General features: G+C 36.9%; 1 protein-coding gene across 12 annotated transcripts in view; it reads right to left on the reverse strand.

Moving 5' to 3' along the window:
• Positions 1-24,248, reverse strand: part of arvcfb (ARVCF delta catenin family member b) — a 190,726-nt gene that overhangs the window by 47,563 nt on the left and 118,915 nt on the right. For all 12 annotated transcript variants that reach the window (XM_048187610.1, XM_048187607.1, XM_048187602.1 and 9 more), the window contains 4 exons: positions 16,101-16,603; positions 9,157-9,340; positions 2,304-2,421; positions 1,555-1,726 (listed from right to left, as the gene is read on the reverse strand). In XM_048187610.1, coding sequence (XP_048043567.1) covers positions 1,555-1,726; positions 2,304-2,421; positions 9,157-9,340; positions 16,101-16,603 — 977 coding nt within the window. The remainder of the gene's footprint in view (positions 1-1,554; positions 1,727-2,303; positions 2,422-9,156; positions 9,341-16,100; positions 16,604-24,248) is intronic.

Here is a 24,248-nt window from a genome sequence, read left to right on the forward strand (position 1 = left end):
TCATATGCAGTAAAAGACAACAATACTCAAGTAATGTAAAAGGTTTTGCCACTAACTCAACTGACGGACTTCCCTCCTGTATGATTTCAGTCTCTTCAGATCTTACTGTACATGAATTATGAGCTTCTACAACTTTTGACCTCCTAACTGAACTCCTCTCCACAATCTGATCACAGAAATAAAAACAGTATAAATAAAAATGGTAACACTTTACAATAAGGTCTCATTTATTAACATTAATGTATTAACCAACATCAACTAACAACAAGCAATATATTTGCTACAGTATTTATTAATCTTTGTTAGTTGATAAAAATAGTCATTCATTGTTAGTTCATGATAGTTCACAGTGCATTAACTAATGTTAACAAATGAAACCTTATTGTTTGTACTAGTAAATAATAAGAAGAGAAAACTGTTATTCATTTTTATGGTAACACTTTACAATAAGTGCAACCATAATCGCACTCTCTCAATATTCAAAGATCAAATAAGACCAAATTTTTCTTTGATACAGAGCTCAGAGATGGTTACAACTACACTGCCCAGCCTAAAATAGCTTTCATATTGAGAGATATCTGTATTCGTCAGGGAGCCGCTTTCAAAATGCGGGGTATTGAAATCACGTTTGAATGCGCGCGCGCGTTTACTTTCACTTTTAAACGGTCGCGCGTACTCTGTAAATATGGAGCGGCGGCGACCGTTATCCAACTGAATTAAATGTTTTTTTTTATTTAAATACAAAGCAAAACGACAGTGGAGGCAAAATGTAAACGTAGCGGTGGCATATTCTTTCCTAATCATCCTAACACTCTGTCATGGCAACATCACGAGACTACTTTTCGCCTCGACGAGAAATCTCGTCACAGTTTGGTCTCGCGAGATCTCGTGCCACGAGATCTCGTCACACCCCTAGTTTATGCACATTCTTGCTTTTTTGCTTCTTCGGGTTGTTTAACGAGTTCCCTTATAGGTCTGTTTGAGAATCAATTCGCTAATTCAGATAGTTAATATATTCAAGAGGTCTCTCATCAGTTAATTTAAATAAGAACAAAAATGTGGACAACTAATACAAGAAATTTATTAAAAAAATATATTGAAACCAGCTGGAAACTGCAAATTAATCAGCTCTCTTGGCTTTGTATAAAGAACGAGTACCTGGACAACACTCAGCAGTTTAAAAGCACAGCGTTTCGAAGAACTGATTCAACTCCATTGTAGCACATCACAGACACTGAACCTACACCCACATCCATTTACAAATGAATATTGATTCAACATTGATACCCCAGACACACACTCCAGTTATGAATCATGAGCCACAAAAGAGCACAGACCAAACAAACAGACTCGAGCATCATTTAGCGTCCTATTATCTGCCTGCACTGCTATTTATGATGTTGTGTAAATGCTAGGATCATACTGCCCTCCATGAACCTTCCCTGATGGAAGAATCCGGCAGTTGAGGATCAAGGCTCAATGATATAAAGGTGCTGAGTACTGTTTTAGAAGTATAAAGCACATAGATGAGATCAAGAAGAATTCAATAATGACCTTTGGCCTTTTTTCCTCCGAAGCAGCCTGCATCATCTTTCTTCTTCCTCTGAGGGCCAGTTGAGCCGGGGCCCTGAAGAACCGAGGGGTCTTGGAATTTCTCAGCCCCTGGAACCTCCTTGTGCACGTGGTAAGACAGGTTCCTCATGATGCAAACACAATTCTCCACAGACTAAGAGACAGCAAGAGAGAAATATTGAAAGAATTAAATATAATGGGGGAAAAGACCTTTTATTTTATACAGGCTTTCAAAAAACATTTATAAAAATATATTATATAAAATATAAAAGTATAATATAAATGTAATGATTTGTATAAAAAAGACTAAATAAACATTTACTAATTTTATAATATTTATTTATTTATTTCATAATTAGACAAGTAACAAGTTGGGATGATGTACAGCCAAGAGGTTATCACCACGAAATAATCACCAGTTACATAAAGATAGCTGCTACTGTAAGTTAAGGCTGTATGTTAAGAACTACTACTAAATCCAGAAGAACTGTGTCCGTGTCTCCAAGACACTTGAAGAAACCTTTCTGCAAAGCTACCTTAAAACCCTTTTTGGGGGGTGAAAATACTGACGTACCTAAGACTTTTGCACAGTACTGTATAGTGTAGTGCTCCCTGAAGTCTTGTTTTTTTTTTTTTTTTTTCGTATGATCTAACATGTAAAGTTAAGACACAAATGATATAATGCTTAAACAAAATGGATCCATGCTCCAGCTTGTGCTAAAGACACTGACCTTGTTGTCCATGTCCTTCTTTCCCACAGCAGACTGCAGTGCATGCAGCAAGGCATCTACCAGCCCCTCACACTCTCTCAACCTTCTGCGAGCCTCTGCACCGTCTGAGCTCACATTCCTACGGCAAACAGCAAAAGCATGAGTAAGCGCAAGCATTTTTACTAATTATACATCATAAGCTGACACATTAAAAGTTTTTGTTGAGGAAGCTACTTTGAAAGTGTAGCTTGCCAAGCTACACACTAATCATAATTTAAGTAGTTAAACTTTAGTTAAACTGCTCTTGTAAAAGTAAATACATGCTACTGGTAAACAGAAGTTAAGGAACTGAAGGGGCCAACATCTTTTAAATATGTAAAAATATCTTATAGATTATTTATTCTAAAATACATTCTCAATGTATTTTACAATATACTTTAAACAATGGATTTCTCTGCGCCGATAGCCTAGTGGGCAGAGTGCCGACATATATATCGAGTCCCAGCTCGCAATCCTTTCACCTCTCTTCCTGTCCACTCTATAGTATACTATCACAATAAAGGCAAAAATCGCCAAAAATACATTTAAATAATAAAAACCCAAATGAATTCCGGTGACACCTCTACACAACAACTACACATACAACATACAGTTATACCCGTTTGAAATCATAGTGATTAGTGTCACAGTCAATCTCGATTAAAAAGCAAACACTTAACATTTTATTTTTAAATGATTTACTGTTTGTATGAATGAATTCACTGAATGAATCTGAACTCAAGATCAAAGCCAGATATGCATAATAAACGATGTACAGTCATCCAATCCAATTAAACCTATATTCAAGCCTCATTCTGCTGAGGTTCATTCAGTTACCCATCATTAACAATCTCAGACCTGCTAAAATGACCAGTGTCCTGATGGAGGACAGATTACATTAGAAAGTTACAAGGTTAGCATTATATAAGAAAAATGAAAAGAACCTCCAAGCCTGAGCAGGCACCAGGAACCATCTGGGTTCTTGATTCTTTACCCTGAAATTTCTTTCCTACCAGCTGTTCAAGCTGTATTTTTTTATAAGTAGATTGCCAAGCTGAAATCCTACACATAAAAAAGCCTCACTCCATAGTCATCACTATTAAATGACAACTAGAGAAACCATAAATTAAACTAGCACCCTGACAAACAAATGGGTCTCTTTCCAGCATGAGAAATTTAAACCCATTTTAAGTATAACACCCATATGGAATGTAACATTTTCCAGCTGTACATCTGTTGTGGCTGCAGTCCAGATATAAGAGAGATGGATTGCATTTTTACAGCTACCTGTCTTTTTCCTCCCTAATGCCTGAAAGACAGTCAGCACAATATCGAATACTCCCTACAATTACTTGTACCTAAATCACAGTTTGAGAATCAAATCAATAATCTTAATTAAAACATTAAATTGTCAGCACTAATATATTTTGTATAGTACAATAACATGATTCAGTGACTGATGCAAGAGATTATATCCTGGAAATATTTTCAAAATCTTGTGAAATAAAGTGAATATCTCACTCATAAACACTTGATCGCTTGGCTTGGCTCTGCTCTGCTCTGCGTTAAGACTTTTAAGACCTCCCAACATCTCAATTTCAAACTGGACATTGTCACACAAAACAGGAATAACAAATATGCACATTTGTTACAATGGACAAAGAAATAAATAAAGGGTCGCTTTCCCTCTGCCAAGGAGAGACAGGAAACAAAACTCTGCCTCCAAGCAGCTAACTAGGCAACAGATGTCACAGGATACAGTTTCCATGGATACAGGCTGAGCTGAGGCTAAAAAGACAGGATGAGGATGGAGTGGCGTTGTGCATGACCGCATGTCTGCGATGATGTGTGCTAGTGACCTGCTGAAAGGTGGCATGTGGAAACACATGATGCCATGATGGCTGTACTACCACCTCTCCCTATAACAATCTTTAGACCCGCGGCCGTGGCACTGGTTAACCTGATAATATTGATTGACCTGTCACAGGGCAATAGCCAGGAAGAGCCTTGGCAAATAAGAATGAGCTAAAGAGAGATAAGGAGGTTGAGAAAGAGTAAAAGAGAGAAAAGAAAGAATAAATTTCAGTTTCAAGACACATTTCTGGATGTTTCCAGTCTTAAAAATAAAGAGAAAGAAAGAGGTCTACCAATACTGGATTTTGCAGATATGATGCATGATAATATATATTATCATAAATATATAAGTGTGTATGTATATATAATATACACACACATATATACGCATACAATACCTGTCAAAATATTTTAAATGTTTTTGAAATAAGTCTCTTATGCTCACCAAGGCTGCATTTATTTAATCAAAAATAGAGTAAAAACAGTAATATTGTGAAATATTATTACAATTTAAAATAACTGTTTTCTATTTTAATAGATTTAAAAATGTAATTTATTCCTGTGATGGCAAAACTGAATTTTCAGCATCATTACTCCAGTCTTCAGAGTCACATGATCCTTCAGAAATCATTCTAATATGCTGATTTGGTGCTCAAAAAACATTTATTATTATCAATGTTAAAAACAGCTTTTGCTGCTTAATATAATAAATGCTGTTCATTAAACTTTCTATTCATCACACAGTAAAAAGTATCACAATTTCCACAAAAATGTTAAGCAGCATAACTGTTTTCATCATTAATAATAATAATAAGTAGAAATGTTACCTGAGCAGCAAATGCATAACCTGATATTGCTGAGTTCAACATGTTCCTGGGTCAACATTTTTGTTGATCTTGGAACAACATTCAAATCAACCAATCAGATTTGAGGGACAGGTTTACAGATTATGTCAAGTTTAGGCTTAAAATCATGAATTGGTGCTTCTACATCAGTGTTATTCATCTATCATTTCCCTCTGATTTTTGGGATAACTTATGGGTAGGGTTAGGTTTAGGGGTAGGATTATGGTTAAGACTAGAATGTTGTTCCAGGATCTAACTCAGCATCTAACTCAGCAATATCAGGATGCATCTAACGCATCTAACTCAGCAATATCAGGATGTGCACAGCAAATCAGCATATTAGAATGTATACACAAGTGTCAGTAAAGGCATTTATAGTGTTTCAAAATATACATATTTCAACTAAATGCTGCTCTTTGAACATTCTAGTCATCAAAGAATCCTAAAAAACATTTTTACAGTTTCCACAAAAGTATTAAGCAGCATAAGGCTAACTGAAATGTTTTGTGAGCACCAAATCAGCATATTAGAATGATTTCTGATGGATCATGTGACACTGAAGTAGTAGTAATGTTATTTCAGAATGTTACTGTTTTTACTATATTTTTTTTCTTTTCAAGGGACAATATTAGTTGACATCAACAAACTCAGTAAGTAATGGATATATAAATAAATAATTATGCCCATGCATCCTAGGTGTCTTTTTATTTTTTTATTTTTTTTGCCGATATCCAAGATGTTTTATGAAATGGTATACTTGAAAAGAAAAAGAACAGAGAGACTGAGAAGAGAGGCTGAAGGCAGGGAGGTAGAATCACATATAGAGAAGCAAGCAGAAGTTGGACTTGGCCCAGCAGGTTGCAGCACAACCAGCAGTAGCAGCAGGAGATTAGAGGCCTGGCTGCTAGAGAGGAAACAGAGGGTGAAAACACCGCCCTGTCCCTCCGGAGCTTCAGTGCTGAGATGACACACGACACAGAACACAGAGAGGGAGGAAATAAAGAAAAAAGACAGAGGGTGAATGCAACATAGACACCACACACAATTTCTGCAAAGAGTTGTTGTAGCATCCAAACCCTACTTCTGAAAGATACATGTGGAATCAACAGTGTGGTAAGAAACAGATATGAATATAATCCTATCTGAATCATACCTCTTACCTTATACACCAAATGTATCACATAACGTAACAATAGATCACATCAACCAACTCCTCACCATGCACATTTTAGATATTGCCCTATATGACAACCAGAACACAACACTGTGTTCGAAGTAACTACTCATGCAATCACAAGATTAAGGATTTAAAGAGAGCACTTGAGGTCATGAAACTGAACTACATTGACCTGCTTCTGCTGCTAGCAAGCTGATTTAGACAATCAGACCCGTGTGTTGAGGCTTATCTGTCACTGCCATGGAAGTGTAAGTCAAACAAGGACATTCACAACCAAACAAGGCAACAATAAACTGATTTAATGCCACAATGTCAAGAGTGCAACAATAATATGTGAATCCTAGAAAAGAAGGATCACTGTAGGCACCGTCATGGCACTATATCACATTGTTTAAGCCCAAGAGAAAGGTAACATGATTTGACAAGTTGTGCTCAATTTACGTAAATCAACGGGGTGTTTCGTCAGGTCAGTGATGGTCAAAGCATCACAGTTTTAAGCTAGAGATTTAAAACACATTTATTATTATATATGGATCCACGGCCCAATTATAATTGCCGAGACATGCAAAGACCACACTCCTTTTTGTAGATAAAAAGTAAAATCAAACCTCTTATACAGCAATTTTCTCTTGCTTTTAGAGACAGAAGTGGGTGCAAGAAAGAAAGAAAATAAGAACTCCATTTATTGTGGCAGGATGCATGGTAACCATGGAGATATAAAGCCCTTTAGTGACTGGATATCTTAATCAAAAGCTGAGCTGCTAGAATGACCCCCAGAGGAGAGGATCAGTGTCTACAGAGAGGTTCGTAACATAATAGCAATAATGGTTAAATATAGAACAGACAGAGACTATTGATTTTTGCCTTTAGTTATTATGTGGAGATGTTTCTATATATTTTTTTTGTCATAGATTTCATCAGATGACAAATAAGTTCAATCTATACAAAACTGTCTATTCCCACTTTCGATTTATATCAGTTTTATATTTTATATGGGTTGTCTTTCTATATAGCAACAGCTCATTTTAACTGCTGTTCCCATTGGCAAAATGATCTTCTCAAAGCCAAATGTTTAGATGGCACTTTTCACCCCTAGTGCACAGAAACCATATCTAGTAATCAGTTTTGGGCAGAAACACGCTACAGTAATAATATTACTTTCTGTAGTAAACAGTAGTGTAACAAATTACTAATAAGATTTCAGTAATAATATTACAGTCACCATCCATAAAATAGCTCTTAATGTTAGTTTTTGTTGCTTCAAACCCTACTGATTTGAAATCCAATAATCCAATCACTCCTAGATCCAGTTTCATGATCTTCAAAACTTGACGTCACCACTGCAGCAAGCTAGCTCGGAATATGGAAAAGCTTACGTTTAGCGACTGGAAATTCTGACATTACTTTGATTTTATTGGAAGAAAAGATGACAAGAATGCCGACGTCAAATGTAAGTTGTTTCATTACTTTACTCTCATTCTCCACTTTTCTCCGAATTATTTTGACAACATACTATACATCATTAAATATAATTGTATCTGGGTAACAGGTGAATTATAGCTACAATTAACATCAAACTACACATGACAATTTATGAGATGAATATTATGCTTTTACGCAAAACTCATTGTAATCCACCATTGAGTGTTTGTACAACTTCCGATTGTGATCAACATGAATTTTAGTCATATGATGAGCCAGAAATATGTTATTTGTAACATTTTAGAATAAGCTACACCTGCTTAACATTTCTTATGTAAACATCCTTTATTCTTATAAAGAGAGCCCAAATCACATGAAAATCACACACAAATCATATGCTGCTTGTCGTAATCATGTGCAATAGTATGTACGGAACAGAACGCGGAAGTTTAGGGGAACTTTGTCATTGGAAGAGGCAGGGAGGGTTATCAACACATAATGTGAGTGACAGATGTGCAGTGAATGATGATACTCTGAGTTATAACAATCGTGAAAGTGAAAACACAGACAGACAGTGCTAGAAACTACTAATAAGCTCACCATATAACATTATTCAGTGGAAAATGAACAGAAACTATGATTCTGTCTAAAGAAATACGAACTAAACACAGAATTAAAATTACTAAACCAAACTGGTAACGCTTTACAATAAGGTCTCATTTGTTAACATTAATGAATGTACTAACTAACATGAACTAACAATGAGCAAAATATTTCTACAGCATTTATTAACCTTTTTTAATGTTAGTTAATAAAAATGTTCATGTTAGTTTCACAGTGCTTCAACTAATGTTAACAAATGAAGACTTCAGATGCAAAAGCCTCTAAGTGGCGTCTGAAATTTTCTTCTAAAATGAGCATTTTTATAAAGCTCGTATGTTTAGGTTCAGTAATTTCACTTTAATGGCACTTAACAGGTCCTTTTCATTGCCATTAAAGTGAAATAACTGAGCATAAACATATAAGCTTGATAAAAATGCTCATTTTAGAAGAAAATTTTAGATGGCACTTAGAGGCTTTTGCATCTGAAGTCTTCAAATACAACTTTTGATCTTACAAATGTATTAGTAAAAGCTTAGATTAACTAATATAAATAAATATTACAGAAATATTGCTCATTGTTAGTTTGTGTTAACTAATGTACAAATTAAACATTATTGTAAAGTGTTATCAACAAACTAAATAAAAACTGAAAATATAAAAATAAAAGCTAATTAAAATATTAATAAATACTATATTAGTAAATAATAATATAAATAATACTAAAATAGTACTGAGAGAGATAGACCATCTTAATATACACAAATTAATTCCTTTTGTTCATGTGAAACCTTTTAGCAATCAAACTAGTATAGACTACATGTGATGCGTCAAAGGATTTTGCAGAAACTTGCAAAGACCAATAAGAGGATTCATTGACATTGTTCTAGGTCAGCTGACGATGATGGGGAAGATGCTGTCAATCAGACCAGCGTACCTAAGACATCCAGATGTGTTCTTGAAGACAGTGGTCCACTCTGCATCTCGTGGCTTTGAGTCCTCGTTTGGCTCGTGTTCCCAGCCCGAATGAGGGATGATGACCTCGTTAGTCATCGTCTGAAGCCCGTGGTTAATTATCACCATCTTCAGTGGCTCATAGGAGGACAAGTTCCAAAGTGTTCCTAACAGGTGCAATGAGATGAGAAAAGAAACAGGAAAAGAGAAAATAGAATCAGTTACATCTCTTAACATGACACAAGAGCTACAAACAAAAAGTGGCACTGCTGTTAGATCTGTTGACATACACCAGGCATTATAAAAGCATCAATTCTGAGTTGCCCGACAGGAACCTCTATTATAGGGGTAAGGAAAAATGGAAAGGAAAAGTAAAGTTTGAGAAAAATCGCTCAGAGTAAACAATGTGAAGGGGCCAGGCTGTTATTTTCTAGACAATAAAACAGAGAAGCTTGTTCCGTAACCCAGCAGACGACGTATATATGCCTATGACTAGACTTTGTTTTATTAACTTGGCAAGCACCATTCAAATACTGCAACCCTTGGAAATGTATAGTGGATAAATAAACTGTCTTCTCTTGGGTTAATAAAAATAAAGTCTCTGGACCAGAGGGCATATTCGCTAAAAACAGAAATACCAAGTGTTTACATAGCTGACTACGAACTCACACAGCTCTGAATCTATTCCTGCCCTTCATGCACATTATCACTCCATATTCTTCTCACTCTGCAATTATTTCCAGACCCATTTCCATAAGAACAGGAGACAAGAGGTCTATAAACATGTCATAGCTCTGTGTCATTAGTGCTCGGGTTCTTTTAGCCCCCAAATAAATCTATTTACCTTCTAATAATAAACAAATTTGTTCTGCCATCTGCAAGGAGGCTCCATTGCTATCACCTCTTAGGCACTGAATAGCCATTAGGCCCTGCTTAAAGCACAGATAACAGATGCGGTACACATGGCCCTTGCTGTAACTGGGAATGTCAACTTGGTAAAGTGGAACATTAAGGAGCATGGATCATTACCGGCCAGCTCATGCGCTTGTGCACGTGTTATTGTGTCAGATAGGCTTGTAGTCAGGAGAGATGTAGAGGTCTATACATAACACGTTCTGATTAACTTCGCTTCATTGGCTTTAATAGGAGGTAGACAACTAAAGCAAGTTGGAGCAGTCACAGGCCTTTATAACCATTGATTACAACTGGCAAAATGAGTCGTTATAAGCAAATTTTCAAAAATGAGTTATTGTTATTTTCATAATCTCTATTAAAAAAACCTTCATGTATGATGTATGATTTGTTGGAATCAGAGAACAAATCCTGAGCTACATCTGTTTGAAATCGATAGAGTCAGCAAAGTCAATTCTGAGAAAAATCGAGTTGAAGTTTTCTGAAGGTTCCAAAACAAAATCACCTAGCAACCGTACTTTAAAATTCATGATAATAACACCTAATTTGGCACACACCTCATCAAAACCAAATATAAATAGGAAAAATATATATTCAACTTTTTCTTCAATATGTTACTTCTTCTTAATTCTGTGTATGTGTGTAAATCGGGCGTCTTTGTGCACACGCTTCAAATCTGTCAGTCGGCACAAGTAAGATCGATTTGTTTACATCAGCATGAGTTTGAAAATCACATTTAATTGGTTCAGCGTTAAACATTTGCTATGAATATTCACAAAGTTGGAATGCTGCACTTTAAAACGATACCAAACTTGTGCTGAGGGGATGTGTGAGAGGTGAAGCGAGCAGAGAAAAACAGCATTTTTTAATGGACAGAGGAAAGGTACTCCTCTCAGATAACGAACAAATAAAGATACTTTTAGATGTTTAATTGCTATTTGAAGCATTTGGATTGCTAGATGAGGGCTTATTGAACTAATTTTTGTGAAAACCTCAAATTTGATATATTTTTGACTTGTTTTGCCTGTAGCTAAACAATTAGCCCGTGCACATTCTCATTTTGCCAGCACGGGTCACATATATTGATTACATACACATACTGTTCAACAGGAATAGGAATAAATTACATTTATAAAATACTTGAAACAGAAACAGTAATTTTAAATTATTATAATGTTACACAATATTACTGTTTTTGATGGTGATGTATTACCAGTTAAGCTACATGATTAATAAAAAGTATATACAAATGTTTGTTGATATTTATATGAAACATTAATATATAACATTAATATGAAATTGAAATCTCCTAGACTGAATACAAAAGAAGGAAATACACCGATGAGCCAAAAGATTATGACCAGTCACAGGTGAAGCAAATATCGCTGATCATCTCCTAACAGGGCCACATATTAAGGTCTGGGTAGATTAGATGGCAAGCAAATAATCAGTTCTCGTAATTAACGTGTTGGATGCAGGAGAAATAGGCAGGAATAAAGATCTGAGCGACGTTGACAAGGGCCAAATTGATTTGGCAATCCAACTGGCTCAGAGTATCTCTGAAACGACAAGGCTTGTGCATGGCTCCCAGTCAGTGGTGGTGAGAATTTATCAACAGTGGTCCGAGGAGGGACAAATCACAAACAGGACACAAGGTGTTGGGCGCTCAAGGCTCACTGATAAACAAGGGCAACAAAGGCTATCCCGTCTGGTCCGAGCCAACAGAAGGTCTACTGTGGCACAAGTCACACAAAATTTTAACTGATAGTTATGGGAGGAATGTGTCACAACACACAGTGTATAGCACTCTGCTCTGTAGAGCCTATGATGACCCCTGCCGACTGTCAACAGTGCCTTCAATTGGCACGCAAGCATCAGAGCCTTGGAGCGGTGGAAGGAGGTCACCTGGTCATGAACGGCCATGTACGTGTGCACCGTTTACCTGGGGAAGTGATGGACATTCACTTCCCCCAGATCTGGCCATTCATGTGGATGTAAATTTGACACGTGCCACCTACCTAAGCATTGTTTACCAGGTACACCCCATCATGACAATGGTGTTCCCTGGTGGAAGTGGCCTCTTTCAGCAGGATAATGCACCCTGCCACGTTGCACACATTGTTCAGGAATGGTTTGAGGAACATGATGAAAAGTTCAAGGTGTTGCCTTGGCCTCCAAATTCCCAAGATCTCAATCCAATTGTGCATCCGTGGGATGTGCTGGACCAACAAGTACGATCCACGGCGGCTCCACCTCACAACCTACAGGATTTGAAGGATCTGCTGCTAACATCTTGGTGCCAGATACCACAGCACATCTTCAGGGATCTTGTAGAGTCCATGCCTCTGTGGGTTGGCACCGTTTTGGCAGCTAATTGTGCAAACACACACACCATATACTGGTAAAAACTATAGAATGTTATTTCAGAAGGGCTCTGGTGTCATATCTGTTTAGTACCCCTGGCATCTTTTGCAGGTTCCTGGATATCCCACAAATCTAATACAAAAAGAGCCAATGAAACCCACATGAGAGAAGCTGAACCTTGCAAGAGGTGCAGCCTGATTGAGTTTACTCCTTCCTGCTTGTCATTGGAGCCTCCCAGCTAATTCAATTTCCTGGGAGCAGCAGACATGCTGTTCTAACAGGCCATTCACTTAGGGCTATTACAGTCCCATCCTGCCCCCTGCCATTCATCATACACTGATTGGACAGCCGAGTCAGAGGCAAAGAAACAGGAAGAAGGGTAAATGAGGTAATCATCTCCGAAATGCCACCATACTCTGGACTTCTGGAATTTTTGAACAAAATGTCATTTTGTAAGCTACAATTTGTGGCCTTTTTCTAATGCCCTTTTTCTAATGCCCTTACATTTCCTTTTAAATATATCATCAGGTGATTCAAATAGACCTTTGAGTACACAAACTGTATTGAACATGGACAAGGAATCATTCCAAGATCCAGCACAGTACCAAAATGGTCTATAGTACAGAAGTAATCAAAATAAAACAGACGTTTAGTCATTATTGTTGTTTTATTAATGGCTCTATTTAATGTAATTTAGATCATATTTTATTTTACCTTCCCTAGTTTTGTGTACGTTTTTCGAGGATAAGAACACATCCTGTTCATGTTCTACCAAGTGACAAATTTGTGTGAAAGTAACTTGTTTAGTTTCTAAATGAATCAGTGTTTTGAACAAATCAGATGAGAATGACTCGCTGACTCACTCATTAAGACACTTATCGCCACCTACTGGCGTAATTATGTAGCTAGCATAAAAAGTCGGAAATACCCACGGATTACGGAATGAGGAAGAACAATTTAAATCTGTTTCTGCTAGATACTGACTTTTTGTCTGCAATCGAAGCAAGACAGAGAAAATAGAGAAAAATAGAGAATTAGAGCAAGATGGAGAGTTGTGGCGGATACAAAAAATACAGAACGCAGACAAGGAAGCAGAGATTCACAGCTACTGGTATAAACATACTGCTGTAGCTGGTCAGTTGTAATTAAATGATAAATTAGTTCAAAACACTTTTAACATTTAAGATGAGAGCTCTGAAAAGGAAATGATGGTGCTTTGAAGTTGTATCAGTCTTGACCACCTTATTATAAAAATATTACTATGAACTGCTAAATATTCAAAGCACATGAAGAACATTTGACACAGGGTCACCAAATTAAAATGGACAGTTTAATTAAAAATAATGCTGAAAAGTGGAAAAGGTAATGAAAAATTCTAAGCAGATACTTCTGCAGTAGAAAAGAAAAGAAAAAAGTACTATTTACATCCATACAATGAGGTTCTTGGACGAGGGTGCAAACGGTGCTGCTGACGATACAAAGGTACCAACCATGGGATTCAAGCACAGAGTGAACATATTTTTAAAGTCCTGCAATTATTTTTAATTGTAGAAAAACATTCCCGATTTTCCAGGCTGGTGAAAGACCATTGTGAGAGCAGTGTTTTCATAGGGGCCTTGCAGATAAACCATAAGGCTGTCCAGGATTCGGTTTGGAACTGACACACTATATTCCCTGAATCCTGTAGAAGAGAAGCTATTTTTAACTGAGACTGAAAGCAACATTGTGCTGTAAAGTTAATCATTGAGGCTGCAGAGCCGTTATACGTAACTTTCACACTCCAGCAATACAAGGATTCACTCAGGTATTTCACACACCAGAAGCTTTTTCTGTGCTTTGTGAAAAGGCTGAATGTCTAGTCTGGAGAACCATCAGTCAATGTCATTATGAGAAAGACTTTCTCCTTCAGCAGATTCACCAACCCAAGTAGAGGAAACATCTGCACTTTTTTTTAAAAAGCATATACACTACCGTTCAAAAGTTGTTGTTTTTTTAAGGAAATTATTCCTTTTATTCAGCAAGGATGCATTAGATTGATCAAAGGTTACAGTAAAGATATTTATAATGGTACAAAAGATTTTTTGAACTTTCTATTCATCAAAGAATTCTGGAAAAATGTATGCATGTCTACCACAAAAATAAAAATTGTTTTCAAGATTGAAATGTCTGATTTCTAAGCCATCACATGAAAAAACATTAAAATATATTAAAACAGCTATTATAAATTGTAATAAAATTTCACAGCATTAATATTTAGATCAAATAAATGCAGCCTTGGTGAGCAAAAGAGATTTCTTTCAAAAACATTAAAAATCTTCAAAAATCTTACAGATTCTAAACTTTTGAATGATATAGTGTTTATTAACTACTTCACACAAAATGTATTTTAATTTTTATTCTTATTCTTAAGATTTTGTAAATCCCTTACTGTCTCTCAGTGACATGAATCCCCTGTTCCAGTAATAAAATATCTTGTGTATGCACGTAAACATGTGTCTTTGGCCCCTGTGCTTTGTGTGCTGAACCTCTTTCGCGTTCTCCATGCTATAGTAAATGCATGTCGGGTCGTGGAGATCAGGTCAAGGGATTAAGGTCCTAGGAGGAGACACATAAACCTCAGTGTGTTCTAACGGTGACATTTAGCAGTTCAAGACCCTGCTTTGCAGTCCTGCACCTGAAAGACTGACCTGGATTCAGTCAACATCAGTCTGGACTCATCTGGTATTTATACGTGAAAACTTGGCAAGAGGCCTGTGGCTAGTATTAGAAGGATGCCTGCCAAGCATGACTAGATGAAATGAGAAAAATATAAATGAATGAATCATAGAAGATTTAGGACGAACAAGCTAAAAAGATGGAAGGTTATTTTTGTCATTGGCCTGAATATTACTTATATTGGTCATGCAGTCACACAGGGTAAAGCCTGATTTATCTGGAATTGAATTTCGACCGGCACCGTATCTACCATAAACATGTCCCTCTCAAATTTCAGATTATAATGGTCAAACGTGACAGATTATGGTGGTTCAATGATCAAAACTGACAACTTTTACATTGTTACAAAAAATAGTTTCAAATAAATGCTGTTCTTCTTTCCATTTATCATAGAAACCTGAATTTTTTTGGACGGTTTCCTCAAAAACATTAAGCAATACAGCTATTTTGAACACTGATAATAGATGTTATCTGAGCACCAAATCAGCATTTTAGAATGATTTCTGAAGGATCATGTGACACTGAAGACTGGAGGATTGATGCTGAAAATTCAGCTTTACCATCACAGGAATAAATTACTTTTTACATGAAAACAGTTCATTTAAATTGTAATCATATTTCACAATATTACTGTTTTTACTGTATTTTTGATGAAATAAATGCAGCCAAATATTTAATAGTTACTGTAAGTTGCAGGACATAAAAAATAAGTTTGCAAAAATGCTGTGTCTTGTTCAGTTTAATCTACCAGACAGACATGTCTTATACTTCTTGAACTACTGCTTTTTACTTTCCTCAGTCATGTCTTATTTATAACACCAAAAGGGCCATAAAAAAGAAGCCCAATGCCCCTACCTATTTTACAAACTTTGTTTTTACAGTCATAGTGCTAAATTCCAGTATGTAATGGTGCAGCTGGAGATTATCATATCATACCTGTAATGAGTTCCCGAACTTCCATGTCATTGGTTTTCCTCAGCAGACGGATGAGAGCGGGAATCCCATCACAGCTCTTTATGGCCACCTTGTTATCGTGGTCCTTGCCATAGGAGATGTTTCTCAGAGCTCCGCAGGCCTTGCGATGAACTTCAGCTTTAGGGTGGTCCAGCAAGCCCACCAGCACTGGGATCCCCTTCAGCTGCCTGACATCCTTCTTTATCTTGTCGTTCTCATAGCAGAGATGCTGCAGGTAGGCGGCGGCGTTGGACTTAACCGGATCAATGGGGTGACCTAGCATGGCAATGACCTCAGGCAGGTCGGGGTCCCTCCAGCGCGGATCTTTGCGGATGCTGTCAATCGAGGGGGAGCGACGGCCCCCCATGCGGTCAAGACTGGCCATGCTGCCCCTCTCGGGTTGGGCAAGAGGTGCCGGGTACATGCCATGGATGTAGGGGTGTCTTTCGTCGATTAATTCAGCCTCTATGGGGTCCTCGTAGCCTCTGTAATCAATGAAGAAAAAGAGAGAGATTTTAAAGAGATTTATCAATCAGCCAAAGCGATTAAAACCAGACATAGAGCAGGAAAGAGTGAAAAGAGTGGAAAAATACTGTGTGATCTGAAGAAACACATGAGAAAAAGTTTTTCCTATGACAAACAAGCATTTGTTTCTTCATTTTTTGTTGTATAAGAGATGTCATGTTTTGTATGTTGAATTTTGTAATGAAAAATAAAGTAAAAACAGTATGTGAAAACAGTTGTGCTGTTGGGAATTTTGTCGAAACTGTGATGCATTTTTTTCCTGTCTTTACACATTTGATCAATTTAAGGCATCCTAACTGAACTATAATTATATAAATTGTGTTGTTATTTTCACAACTTACATAGAATGTAATTTGCCAACTGTGAGATTCTAATGTGGTTAAGATATAAGGTGGGTGCATGGATGAAAGAATTTTGAAAAAAAGGATTATGGTCAAAAAACTTTGAAAAGGAACAATAAGATAAGAGCCAAATATGAAGGTTATGGGTAAAAAGACTAAATGAGACAGAGAGAGAGAGAGAGAGAGAGAGAGAGAGAGAGAGAAAAAAAAGTATTGATTTGTTATTTACAATGGTGTCAAAGAATCCACAACACTCTACAATAAAAAAACTGCTGCTATTTTCTTATTAATTGTGTCTTTCAGGACACAGAGATGTTCTCTCTTTCTTTAATTAATGATGGATGGGATACAGCATGAGGAAAAACAAAGAACATGCAGGGCCCAGTGCAAATGTAAAACAGACTGGAAACAAAGAGAGAGAGAGAGAGAGAGAGACAGATGGATGAGGAGCGACGAATGGCTTTCCTAAAAAGAATAATCTGAATACAGGACAGTGCAGTACAGCAGCACTCCCACTGGGAGAATCCTAGCTCTGGACTTTTCTGAGAGCCCCCTCTTTAGTCATATGGAAGCAAACAATATGTTAGGATAGGAAATTAAATAATCTGTGTGCATACAGTGTCACAAATGGCAAACGAAGAAGATGAGACGAATACCGGCTTTAATGATAACACATAAGGATTACACACACCATAACAAGGACGAGGAATGAGGGTGAACATAGGGCTTAAATACAGGAAGCAAACAAAGGAAACTTCACAAGGTGATGAGATAATTAGACACAGGTGAATCAAATGAACTAATGAACAGAATGGGGAAACTAGGTCACAGGAACATGAGGATTTGTAACATACAGTGTGCATATCTGGAATATTCTTTGTAAAATGACACCAATAATGGTTAAAAATTACAGTAGAACTAAATCCATTTCTTTTTTTCAGTTCACGTTATTACTATCTGAAGCGCACATCTTCTGTTTATGCTGCTTCTGTGCTGTCTTTGAAAGGGTACATATTCATGGTTTACTAGAAAATAAGACATAAAAGGCCAATGTGGAAAGGAAAACATTATATAACGCAGCATGGAAGAACCATTTAGCCAGCTAAAGAGCACTATAGATTAAAAACACTGTTTGCAAACAAATGCTCAGTGGGAACATTTCCTGGTACTTCAGGCACCCTGGAAATTAGCTGTTGTATCACTTCATTAAACTGAGCAGAAACTGACCAAAATGTGCCGTATGCATCTCATTTCCAAAACACTGACCCACTGCTCCACAGCTGGTAGCAAGAGATTTGCATTTCTCTGAGGCATCACACAAACTCTGAAGTTGCAAATGGCTGATTTTGACTTCTAAAGAGAAATTGTGATAATATATCGACTACTGTTTAAAAGTATTTTTTAAAGAAATAGGAAATTAATGATTGCATTTAACTGAGCAGAGCTCACAGTAAAAGAGAAATGGTAGTGTATGAGGTCATATATATTTCTGTGTTCAGAAAGCTGGCGGCTGGAGGCTATGTTATTTTACTCCACCAGTTCTTGTCCTCTACAGAGCAAAAGTTGGAAATAACATGTCTAGGGCTGTGCTGTACACATCAGGGAGGTTACATCAATCTCAGATAGGAGTCTCAGCATGCTTCATTATCAGTGTGACCAAAACAGAGATGTCCCTGTGGTGCTACTCCTAAATTGGCATAGAAATATTAAACCCTTGTGACACTTACTCACCATCACTCTTTCTGTCTACATTTCTAGCTTATTTTCTGTTCTCATCTCACTCTAGGTGGGAAAAACAAGGTGCACCAGAAATTCAAAGCACTAGGGACCATATGTGCAAATACAGATGCACCACTATAATCTGACAGCATTCATGCATTAGATCTTAATCTTTGGCTTTGTTTATAGTCTGAAATTCATATATATATATCTGAACAAATGGATCAGATTTCATCACTTAGAAAATGACAGTGCAGAAAGTCAGCGCTAAACACTGGATTTGAAAAACAAATCGGATTTACGCACAGTCTGAACAAAGTCTTTGATGTGTGACTTGACAAAATGGGCCACAGCTGAGAATGTTGGCGGTTGTGCGGGATGCACTTTTAATGAGAGTTTTATGTTAATTATGTACTGCAACTTTGGAGGTGATTTGGGGGCATGTTACAGAGTGAGGAAATCTCAGCAAGCTGTTATGGCAGAGCTTTAAATGAACAATTCATGCATCTGACATCTTAAAGAGATGACATGGCCATGAAATGGGACATTACTTCACGATGGTACATGAGGAACACATCACCTGATTGCTCCCAGAGGAAAGGGAGTTTTAAGCACAATAAAGGAATGCGCTGAGAATGACAAGGCAGGTGTAAAACGTTGTCAGATAAGACATATCCTCCTAGAGAAAATTATAGTAGATTACAGAAATAACTTTTATTGGCCATAAACAAATGTATGTGTGTTTTCCACTATCATTGCATCTAATGAGGGTTTTTTTAATGGGGAAGTTTGTATAACACAATGGAATAAATTGTTGGTTGTTGAAAATGCTTAATGCAATCATATGGAAATGTTTTCCTTAATCTAATTAAGTTAATTTGTTATTTTCAGAGAAAATAGTTATGCATTTCCTCTAGCTCCAATTATGCCAATCGTGGTTCCTATACGTTCAGTCAAATATAATCAGAGACAAGCCACTTAGAAGGAGAACAGTAAAAGAACAGTAAAAGGCAAGCCATTTGTGGAAAATTTAATGGGAGATATTGCAACGGTCAATGTGGTATCTCCAAGGTGGCCAATGAGTGAAATGACTTATTGGATTTTGACATAATGATAAACTACTACTCTTCTCAATTTAGTGTCGGTTTGCAACATCTGCTGCAATGTCCAGCTCCAGTCAGTATTCATTACCATCACCATTTGCTTTATTATTGTAACATATGAATAGATTTCATGCAAATTAAGAGAGTGGTTACTGACCATGTGGTAAATTTGGAAGTGTTTTATTTCTTTGGAAAAGCCATCCAAGTGCCATTCAGTGTCAGAATGATGAAATAATCATTAACTGACGTAATGTCTGAATGATGACCAGTGCCAGACCTATTGGGAGCAAACCAACATTAACACGGCCGGCACTCAGAATACATCATTTCTACTTGAGTTAAACAGTTCAATACTCTTCCCATCAAGACTTGTGCTGATGCAAATAATTAACTAGAACAACTAATACAGAAAGGGCACACAGGCTTAGTCAGCATGACTCATGTTTGATGGTGTGTATGACCAAGTACATTATACGATTTATAGAGTTACTGGCAGCGTCTCTTCCAACCTTTATTGCTATGTCTTTTTGAGGCTGGGAGTCATCTCATCTCGTTATTTACACCCAGGAAACAACTTGTACTAAAGTCTTTAACTGTTCCAAGACATTCTAGAAATGGCTGAGAGCTGTTGGGCTGGGCCTGAGACATTTCTCTCATCCGCCAGTGAAAGCTAACAATGGACTAAAATAACTATGCAGCAGCATTTTATTTTATAAGTCCATTTCACACAAAGCTAAGCTTAAAGGGGCTATATGTACGAATTTTATTGTTATGACTCAGGACGTTTTGCCAGGAAAATCAAAAGGATGTGACATTTATGCGCGCTCCTGAAAGCCTCTCTTCAGTTTAATGACACATGAAAAGTTTGTACAAAAGTACAGGATAATACCAAAAGGGCCATTCTGTACTGTAATGTCAATGTGTCATGGAAAGAAATGGGATTAAAGGCACAGTATGTAGAATTTTCACCGCTAGAGGTCGCCTATTCAAAACAAAGGCGTAGCTTGATGAACCCGAGTTTGAGCGCGGAATCTTGGGAGAGTTTTTAATGATCATCTGTCGACATGATGCCGGTGAATTGCAGAGCTGGTGTAAACATATCCACGTCACTATGACCACATGTTTTCTCAACTGCTGTTTTCTCACCACTGTCATTTTTGTTGCATGTTTACTTGTTATTGAGAGGAAAGAGCACAGCACATATTTACATATTACACATATCTAAACATCGCTCTCAGCAGTGGTACACAACTGCAAAGATATTTCCAACTTCTTTTTACTTCTAAGTGAAGATCGAACAAGAACTTCACCGTGAGTATATTGGGGCCTTTAATCACAATGAGTCTCTTGTACATTATGTGACTAATTCACCGTCCGAGGTTAGCTCGCGTCACTAGGGGGTGTGTGCACGATTGCGAGCATGAGCAATAAGTTACTGGCTGCAGTTCAATTAACGGTCACTGGTGTGGCTAATAAGATCGAAAAGTTTGGGTCAGTGTACACTAAACAGTATTCCTACAATTTATCTGAAATAAAATAAAGGGTAACCTCAGTGCTGTCGCAACATCAAACTCAGGAGGAAGGAGTAATATGGGTTGGGAACATCATGGTGAGTAAATAATATATTTCAAAAATAATTCGCTGCCAAAAAGCTTATGCTAGAACTCATTAAAAATATGCTGCAATAGTGTCAGGTGCAGATTGAAAATGGATATGACCAGAAGAAAAGATCAATGTGAGACAATGAGAGGGCTCAAAATTATTCGTCATTAACATTGCCATTATACAGGTAGTTTCATCTTTTTCCTTCTCTCTCTTTCTCTCACACACACACACACACACACTCATTGAGGGCTTTGCCAATTGAAATTTAGACAGTTCAGATGCATGCTAAACCCTGTGGACTGGGCGATGGGAATGTCAAGATTTGCATTTAAATTGCCACCATTGTATGTACGAGTGTATTGATAACACGTGAAAGCACTTTGAATACACATGATGGTCTTCCACTAGATGCGATGCTCTGAAGTTATTACAGAGGCTTCTATGCCACAATAATGAGCCAAATGTTCTTCATGTTCAAAAAATGTGTGTGTTTGTTTGTTGCCAGGAAAAACCACATAGTTATGTGCCCATTACTACATCCATTTTGTTCTGCCATCATGTCCTTTCTCAGAATTATTTATATTTAGATTTTTTTGGATAAATGTCTATGCCTCTGAATAGAAAGAAAGGAAAATATTAGCATATTTGTAAGAGTCTCATATTATTCCAAGAGTCTCACAGTACTGAGATATCACTCATTTGAATAATCATTCACTCATTATAATGAGTAATTACTTGTGGATGAATAAGGATTTGTGAATTCGGCTGTTTGTACAACAAGTGTGAAAACAGACTCAAATCTTTCAGTTTATTTAACAAAATCTGTACCTGATGAAATGCTTTATAAATACATTTTAAATCACAATAAAAAAAAAGTTGCTTGTTCTGTTATACTGTAAGGCACAGTACTTCAAATGCCCCAAAATAACACACTGCTGAAAACACTATAGTGTATTAAGCAATTATTGTATTGGCTTCATGTTGAATTGAAATACACTAATAAAATGATTGAATATACTGGGGGTTAAATTTAACTTTAAAAAGTTGAACAGTTCCATTAATGACTTTCAGTACTTTTAAGGAATAAACTTTAAAAAAGGAAATGCAATTTCACCAAAAAAAAAGTCATATACTGTAAAAAACTCTTGCAAAAGTTGGCTCCATATTTTCAAAGACAGCATATATGCAAACCAGTAAGCTTTAAATATATATTAAAACAATACCAAACAATGGGGTAACATCTTTCATTCATTTGATTCATTACAAAAAAACAACTCAGAGTCATTTGTATGGGAATCAAACTACACTGATTTGATTCACTAAAAAGAACTGACTCATTAGAAAAATTTGTTCGGGATTTGGACTACGTTGTTTGCACTATAAATGTGTTTGATTCACTAGAAAGAACCACTCATTTGAATAATTTGTTTGGGAATTTAACTTGCGCTGTATGTGTTTGAATTTCTAAAAAAGATCCGACTCATCAGAATCATTTGTTCGGGAATCGGACTGGTTGTGCTGCATGTCTTTGATTTACTAAAAAGAATTGTCTTGCAAGATTAACTTTTTTGGGAATCAGAATAATGACAAAATTTTCGAGTATTTTAGTATGGTATTCTGCCCGCACCAGAGGAAGAATACATGTGCACGTCTTTTAAAAGCGAAACGGATTCTAAATTTTAACTTTATCCAACTCTACGTTGTTCTGTTTAGTACTTTTTACCAATTCAAAATTTTCAGTCTCTGCGATCAAACTTCTAGATAAAGGATGGGATGTGTTTCCCTTTCTGCCAAAATAAACTGATGTCGTTTCAGCTCGAGCACATAGAGGAAGTGGTTCCTGGTGGTCTCCAGGGAGATTTTTGCAAGATGACCTATGGCTGCTCTGCTGTGGCACTGGTGGCAGGTGCAGGGAGGATCAACCATGGAGAGATGAACCATTAGAGATATGGCTGGAGACGAGACGCCCCTTTTGTCTGGCAGTGTTCACCAGAGACTATTAATCACCCTGACAACAACAGCTCCACCAAGATAGAGAAAGAGAGATAAAGAAGAGACCTCGAGTCGGTGTAACAAATTAAATGCACAGTAATGGTCTAATCCATGCAAACACGGCATTGGCAACCATTTCTTTGCTAAATGTTGCAATTTTGGTTGTTTTATAATTGCCCGTTTTCAAACTGCAAGCAATAAGCTCTAATTAACATATTCATTTTACACATTCATTAGCGAGATTTTTGTCAGCATCTGTTATTATGGGAATGCTAATGATGGATGCAAAATTTAAGACTTTCGTAGTAAGAGGGGTGACATCACTGCTGATTATACTATAATTCTAGATGTACACAAATACATTATGGACGGAAAAACAGGAAGTGGCCAAAAAAAGTTTGTAACAGTGATTGTCTACTGTGTGTGTGTGTGAGTGTGGGTGTGTCTCTGTACCCTAATTAAACAGAAACTGTGTTCCGACAACACATGCTCCATGTCAAAACTGCTCCTCATAAGGAGGACCGTGCTGATATTGACTGGAAGAGTAGGAAAAAATGTTTAAAGATATGAACATCTTTCCTTTTTATCTCTCAGAAGACAACACTTCCATCCATCCATCCATCCATCCATTTCATGTACACAATAAAATAATGTAATTAATCTCATTTTATATAGGGTGTATATAATGTCATTAATTAAAAAATCTCTCCTTAGCAATAACTTTCCATTATGTGAAAAAAGAACCTGAATCTATGTGCTTCTCAAGGGCTGGAGCACTTGAATCCCTTCAATAGGCAATCACATCAAAGCTGCTCACAATCATAAAAAGCCAGTGCTAACCCACC

This window comes from Megalobrama amblycephala, linkage group LG4, assembly GCF_018812025.1.
Source record: "Megalobrama amblycephala isolate DHTTF-2021 linkage group LG4, ASM1881202v1, whole genome shotgun sequence".
Taxonomy (NCBI): domain Eukaryota; kingdom Metazoa; phylum Chordata; class Actinopteri; order Cypriniformes; family Xenocyprididae; genus Megalobrama; species Megalobrama amblycephala.